The 7,648-nt window shown below is 35.5% G+C and overlaps 1 protein-coding gene and 1 long non-coding RNA gene across 2 annotated transcripts in view; both read right to left on the reverse strand.

Annotated features, from left to right (window-relative positions):
* Positions 1-344: 344 nt before the first annotated feature.
* LOC112090904 lies at positions 345-913 on the reverse strand. The gene is made up of 2 exons (XR_002901892.1): positions 689-913; positions 345-486 (listed from the first exon to the last, which is right to left on the reverse strand). It is a non-coding gene; the product is annotated as an uncharacterized LOC112090904 (long non-coding RNA).
* Positions 914-960: 47 nt separating this feature from the next.
* LOC21390807 (TMV resistance protein N) overlaps positions 961-7,648 on the reverse strand; it is a 9,492-nt gene continuing 2,804 nt past the window's right edge. Inside the window, exons 4-8 of the mRNA XM_024163135.1 lie at positions 3,076-3,194; positions 2,864-2,972; positions 1,250-2,380; positions 1,096-1,148; positions 961-988 (exon numbers count right to left, since the gene is read on the reverse strand). Coding sequence (XP_024018903.1) covers positions 961-988; positions 1,096-1,148; positions 1,250-2,380; positions 2,864-2,972; positions 3,076-3,194 — 1,440 coding nt within the window. The remainder of the gene's footprint in view (positions 989-1,095; positions 1,149-1,249; positions 2,381-2,863; positions 2,973-3,075; positions 3,195-7,648) is intronic.

Consider the following 7,648-nt stretch of genomic DNA (forward strand, 5'->3'; position numbering starts at 1 on the left):
TACATTTTCTCCTCAATGAATAAAATATCACCAAAAATTAACCTTTATCAGTAATATTAATTTCCTAAACGTCATATTAGAGAGGATTCCTATTGATAGTCCATTAAGCAAATTTGCATTAAAAATATAACTTCACCATGGAAGAATTGAGGTATTGATCATATAACAAAGTTAAAAGTAAAATCAACATCGTTGTAACATTTTCACTAGTTCATATATAGTTTGTAATTGACAAACTATTGTCGGACGGAAGGAAAGTGGGAATCCAGAAATTAATGTAAGGAAGAAGAAGAAATAGAGTTACACATTCAAGAAGAGAGAGAGAGAGAGAGATCAGTACTCACACTGGTGTAATTCAGCATCGAAACCACTCTTGATCTCCACCAAGCCTCCCCATTTTTATTAGGCTTGTGAAGAACACACCGAAAAAATTGCAACTTGTGTACCATAAATCAAAGTGATTTGATAAAAGTTAGCAGCCAGTTCCTACAAAAGCATGACAAGAAATCAAATTAAAGCATTACTAGTGCAATAATGTTTGATAGATTTTATAAATTACATCTAACAGAGGGGAGGCATGGTCAGCAGAGTCACTAGAAACTAAAAGTTTGAGTTCATCATTACGGCGATTTGGCCGTGTAAGACTAGACGGCTCGAGTACTTAAAACATTTGATTTTCCATGCTTACCAGTGAAACCAAGTACGTCCTCTGCATCTTGGAGATATAGTAAGCGGACACCACAACTTCTCACATTGCCTGCAAAGCCACAGCGGAAGCGAAATGACACCTCCTCTGTGTCAGGATAGTTGTTGTAGTTTACATGCTTATACCACATGAACACATTTGACTTGAATGTGCCTTCTAGCGGAGCATACAGATCAAAATCAATGAAATCCCAATCAAATTTGCAGCTTTTAGTACAGTTAGTTTTGAAATTTGTTTCACAAGATAAGTTTAAACTAGATAAGTACAAGGACCACATCTCCTCTGCATTTAAAACGACACATACAGCAAGGCCCACGAAATTGGTACTCTTCAAATCTGAAGAAAGCTTAATGTTTATTGAAGGGCCCTTCGATTGATATGTGAACCACATCGGAATTTTATTTCCGGGAAAACAAATGCCAACACCAGGACAATCTGATTTCTGCAAGATAAACAATCATTTTATTTAGTACAATAGTGAAAATAAAGCCAAATTTTATTTTTGTTTTTATTTTTCCTCCTAAAAGAGAAAGAGACACACACCTTTAATGCGCCATGTACTGGAAGCAGACATTTAATTGATGTGTCCAAAGTTCTGAGCTGAAATTCACTCACTATGTTGTTTTGTGTGTTGAGACCCAACTTTGAGCAACCAGAATAGACAAAGTTCCTAAATGTTATAACATGGTTGCCACTACTCAACCCTTGTTTGATAACATCCCTTGAATTTGCTATCGTCTCCAATGAGACGCATCTATCTGCATTAAGATATTCTAGAGAAAACGGAAGCTCCGGCAAATATTTAAGTCTCTTGCAACAGGAAATCACGAGCTCGGTCAGCTTAGAAAGATCTTTTATGCTTACAGGCATTCCCTCTATACGGGTTTCAAGTAGATTTAGGATTTCTAATGAAGATAACCGACCAATCTCCTCAGGAGTTTCAGATAAATTGCTGAAACTCAAATTCAATGATCTTAGAAAGTGCAACATAGATATAGATGGTGGTAGCACTTGGATCCCTGTACTATGTAAGTTGAGACTCTCTAAATGTTCCAACGGCTCCAATATTTTGGGGAAGATTTCCAATTTCCAGCACCTTCTCAGGTCAAGGCTTTTAAGAGATTTCAACTTGCAAATACTGGTTGGCAAGCTCTTAAACCTTTCACAATTGCTCAAATCTAGTTTCTCAAGACTGGAGAGATACTCAATGGACGATGATGGCAATTCTTCTATCGCCGTTCTACTCAAATCTAACTCAATCATGTTTCTTGGAAGCACCGATAGCTTGTCAAAGTATAAGCATCCGCTTAGATTAAGGCATTTCAAGGACTTTAGCTTTTGAATATCACTTGGAAGATTCTTGAGAAAACGACAGCGGCTGAGATCCAAGAAATCAAGATTCCCAGTTATCTTCTCAACAACTTCAAGAGCAGTGCATTTGTCAAGTTTAAGGTGTCCAATAGTTCGGCATTCAACGCGATTGCATTCGTGGTACCTCTGATCCAAACAAGTAAGCTCCTCAGAAATTCGAAATCTCAGTGAAGGAACTTGACGTAATGCTCTGCAGTGGCCAAGATCTACGCTCATAAGGTTTGGAGCTTGAGAGAGAGCGGAAATTTCAATAAGATGGTCGGGCGAATGAAGATCAACATATTTTAAATTTCCAAGAATAATCTGTTGCAAGAATACAAGAATTAGTTAGAACTTAATTAAGCTAATCTTCACATATTATATTCCGTAGTAGAAGAAAAATGTTAAATTAAAGCGTACGTCGATTCCACACCAAAGTCGCTCAAGATTGCTACAAGGCATCCTAAGTTCAACAAGATTATGTGGCATGAAATTTGATGGCAGAAATTTCCAAGGCCAAAGTCTCTCAACAGATCATGCACCACAACAATATTGTTGTCGTTGACAGTTACAAGAGACTTGTCAATAAGACTCTGTATTCCTATTTTCAACGATGAGCACCCAGTCTACGCTCTACAAGTTTTATGCAATTTGAAGATTCTGAGTCAATTTTGAAAAGACATGCAATATCAAGGAAACTCTTTAAGTTTCGTCTAGTCCGTCAAAACTTATTCTTAATATATCGTGAATTCGTTGGTTGGGAAACTCTTTAAGTTTTTCTAGCTCCATTTCCCAGTTTTCTTTTACCCTTGAACGAAGGAATGACCCTAAAACTTTAAGAGCTAAGGGGTTCCCATTTGCATAATTTACCACTCTTTTCGACAACATTACATCATCGGCCGTGGGAGAGTTTCTCCTAAAAGCATTTGAAATAAAGAGTTGAAGAGCATTATCAAAGTCTAATCCCTTAAGTTACAATAATTCTTGTTGTTACAATAATTCTACTTCCAGAGCCAAACCAATGGTGATCCTCAGCGAAAACTTCTAATTGCTCCAGAGCATTCACGTCATCAAGAACAATAAGTACCTTTCTACGGCGAAGCCTTTCCTCAGCAAAAGAGGTAATGGTATCCCGATCCTTTTCCTCCAATAACTCAGAAAATAACAATAAGTACCTTTCTACGATGAAAAGGCATAATTTTCAGAGAAAATCATTACTGAAATTCTTGATTCGTGTATTGCTTTGATAAGTGCAGGCGAAATCTCGTCTCCCTTTGGAAGTCTATTATCTATGAAGGTCTCAATTTTGCATGAAGATGGCTTGTAAATTTGGCACGAGTATCCTCGCCTCTAAAGCTAAGAAATACGTCATGTTTTGGCGTTGGAGTGGATGTTGAAGAAGGATAATAAGAAGAAGAAGCAGCCATAAATATAATCCCAGCCAACAAATGTAGAAAGCAGAACGATCAAAAGCCTCCGAGATTAGTTTATATGTTGGCAGAATGTAATAGGCTTCAAAAAGCAGATCATTGAAACAACCAAAAATTAAAGTGTAGGAAATTTCACGGAAGACTTCAATATCTAGAGGAACCCACCACCCACACACGCGTCATGACCATTCCCACTTTGACTATATAATTATTGGTCATTTATCTCTCATTTACTTTAATTTATTTTGATTGCTTTACATTTTTGATTCATTATTGATTGTTCTTTATAATTGCAATTAACGTTTTCAGTTTCAAAGGGTGTTCCATATGAAATCAATATTGCCATCTTGGTTCAATAATTGCCCCTTTTATTTAAGTTGATATATTTTAATAAGAGAAAATTCTAATCGGCTCCCGTTTTCTCAACTCCAGAGTATGTTTCGCACGACATGGAGAGCAATAAAAAGAATAGTTTTACTTTTTTCTCATTAAATAAACATGGGCTCACTTGAAACTTACAATAAACATTTTATCTTTTGTACACAGGGACTTATAATAAAAGGAGTAGCATTTATCATTTATGCACGACAAATATATCTCACACATAACATACATACATAACAAACATTTTCAAACAAATTCATAATTTTTGCAACTCACTTGTCCACTTGCATAATTTACCACCCTTTTTTAGAGATGCAAGAACGGGCCGGGCCGGCCCGGCCCGTTCTCCTTACGCCCATGCAGGCCGTGGGATAGGTCAGCCCAGCCCACGAATTTTATGGGTAGGGCCAGCCCGTATAAGAATTACTCAGGCCACACCATGGACCAATTTTACGTGGGCTAAGTTGGGCGGTACCTGTAATGACTGAGAAAATCCTAGAATTTAAATAATATAATTTATTTATTTAAGCTAAGGATTTTTCTAGAGGCCAGTATAAGAATTACTCAGGCCACACCATGGACCAATTTTACGTGGGCTAAGTTGGGCGGTACCTGTAATGACTGAGAAAATCTTAGAATTTAAATAATATAATTTATTTATTTAAGCTAAGGATTTTTCTAGAAAATATTATGTTATATTGTGAATGAAGGATTTATAGAATTAATATATGTATTCCTAAATTCTGTAGTAGATATTATGTTAAGTTCATGTTTTCGATCTTGTAAATTCGATCGATAAATTCTCGCCGTACTTTAAGGCAGAATAATTTTCAGTACAAGTATAGTTTGAAAATCTTAATTTCAAGAATCTCCAAGCACAGCACGATGTTAGCAGCGTATAAAAAAATGCATTGACATTTTAAAAGAAGAGAAAATCCTTAATTGCCAAACAGCTAGGTTAAAGTCACAAGATAAATACCCATAGTAGAAGGGTACAATGTGAGCTCAGGAGTTGACACCGTCAGAAACAACATCATTCCCAGGATTTAATGCAGAAAAGTTAAATTTATAATTTGTTCAGTCTAGAAATAATTTCAAGACTTGAAACAGTTCAAGATATTACACGAGTGAGAATTTAATGTGATCTCAAAGCAGTCGAGGATTTAACAGTTGAACTATAAATAAGCAGTAGAAAAGGAACCATCAGAAATGGAAACAAATTCCTGTCGGCTAAGTTACTTCCTTATAGTCAGTATAATTTTTATCAGTTTCAAAGGAAAACTTAAGAAAGTGGACAAGAGTACAATGGGGTGAGTGAGATTTTTCTCTCTCTCTTTCTCCACTTGGCCGGCCATGCATAGAAAAATAGAGCCAAAAATTTGGCTAGTGGAGTGTGCTAGAGGATTTTATGTTAAGGTGATGTGATGGTAGTGGTTGAAGGGGAATTAATGGCAAAGTTACTTCTCCTTTCTCTTCCAAATCCGGCCATGATTTAGGGGATTGAACCAAAAATTTGGTTGATTGAAGGAGTTGATGTGATGTTAAAAAAATGATTTTCAAGTTGTCTATATAAGGAACTAACATAGGATAAGCTTCATTTTTTTTCTCCTAGCTTTTTCCCCACTCAATATTAGAAGATTGCTACAGCAATCCTATAGCATTTTTAAAAGGATTGCTACCGCCTTATTAAAGGACTGCTATAGCATTGCTACAACAAAAGAAAAAAAAATAGCAGCCGTTATTTTCAATTAAACGAGGCCTTTAGAGGCTGAATTTCAACTTTCTCTAAAAACGATAATTTTAGATCTCGACGAGTTGAAGAATTATCGTGAAGAACAGATTCTCAAAATCTGAATCTAAGATGCAGTGAAATGCATATTTTAGAAACTGCATAGTTTTAACAAAACGAAACTAAAACAGTGTCGTTTTTAACAAAAGGTTATCAAAGAACCCGAGATGTGATTTCAGTAAAATAATATGGTTTTAGACCTCGCTTTAATGAGGAATATCCGTGAAGAAAGGTTTCAAAAAAAAGAGTTTCTACAACATAGTTTCACTGTGGTTTACAAGTCTACCGTAAAACGACTTGGGGAATAGTTTTCAAAAGTCGATATTCGAAAAGAGATTTTACAACGGGATTTTAGTGCTTGTAACTAAATGAGTGAGTTATCATTTTATAAAAATCGAATGATAGTTCTTTTAAAAGCTTAATAGTTTTCGAGCAAAACATCCCGACGGGCACTTACAAACCCAACACGATAGGTCCTTAGAATTTCGAGGATTTGATGTGGGTCTAACGCCCGCATTAATTTAAGAGACTCCGTTAGAGTTTAAATTTCAACGGCTAGCATTGCTACAACAAAAGAAAAAAAAATAGCAGCCGTTATTTTCAATTAAACGAGGCCTTTAGAGGCTGAATTTCAACTTTCTCTAAAAACGATAATTTTAGATCTCGACGAGTTGAAGAATTATCGTGAAGAACAGATTCTCAAAATCTGAATCTAAGATGCAGTGAAATGCATATTTTAGAAACTGCATAGTTTTAACAAAACGAAACTAAAACAGTGTCGTTTTTAACAAAAGGTTATCAAAGAACCCGAGATGTGATTTCAGTAAAATAATATGGTTTTAGACCTTGCTTTAATGAGGAATATCCGTGAAGAAAGGTTTCAAAAAAAAGAGTTTCTACAACATAGTTTCACTGTGGTTTACAAGTCTACCGTAAAACGACTTGGGGAATAGTTTTCAAAAGTCGATATTCGAAAAGAGATTTTACAACGGGATTTTAGTGCTTGTAACTAAATGAGTGAGTTATCATTTTATAAAAATCGAATGATAGTTCTTTTAAAAGCTTAATAGTTTTCGAGCAAAACATCCCGACGGGCACTTACAAAACACGATAGATCCTTAGGATTTTGAGGATTTGATGTGGGTCCAACATCCGCATTGATTTAAGAGACTCTGTTTGAGTTTAAATTTCAGCGGCCTAAGAGTTAGAATGCCGTTAATAAGCTTCTAGGCCGAATTGGGCCTTAATATCATAATAAGTTCAATGAGGAATTTTATGGAGAATAAGTTACTATATTGGGTAAATGATTTTCAATCTAGACATAAGTATGTTAAGGGCAATTAAGGAAAATAAAATTTTGAGGATCTAATAAATTGATCATTATAGTAAATTATCCTTCAGGAAATGAAAGGAATACACCTTAAGTAAAGGGTTAAATTTCCTTCATAAGTTGCTAAAATAAAATAGCAAACGACAGATAATCTCACATCTCAATGGGTGTTCATTTTTAGAAGTAAGCAAGTAAGAGAATATGCTGTTTGGAGAAAAGTGGATTCCAGCTCTGTAAATCAGGTAAGTAGGAATCTCGCCTACAGTATGAATAGATTTTAAAGAAAAAGTTACACATGTTATATATGCATGTTTATGCTTTAAGTATTGTATGTGATGTTATGTCATGCTGCATACACATAAGCAGCACACATGAATTATATATATGCTTGAGTTAATTTAATGTTATGTATACTATGCTAGATCATACTGCATACACTTAAGCAGTGCACACGAAGTATATGTGTTTAAGTACATTCCATGTTATAGTATGCTATGCTATGTCATATTGCATACACCTTAATAAGCCAAGAGGAACTTATAAGAATAATATCAGTTGAGTGCCGTACCAGCCTCCACAAGGGAGGTAACTCCAGCTCCACAAGGGAGAAAAAGAAAATAACAATAATGTCCTCCGACTCAAGGGAGGCATTCAAGTTA

This window comes from Morus notabilis, unplaced genomic scaffold (genome assembly GCF_000414095.1).
Source record: "Morus notabilis unplaced genomic scaffold, ASM41409v2 Scaffold929, whole genome shotgun sequence".
Classification (NCBI taxonomy): Eukaryota; Viridiplantae; Streptophyta; class Magnoliopsida; order Rosales; family Moraceae; genus Morus; species Morus notabilis.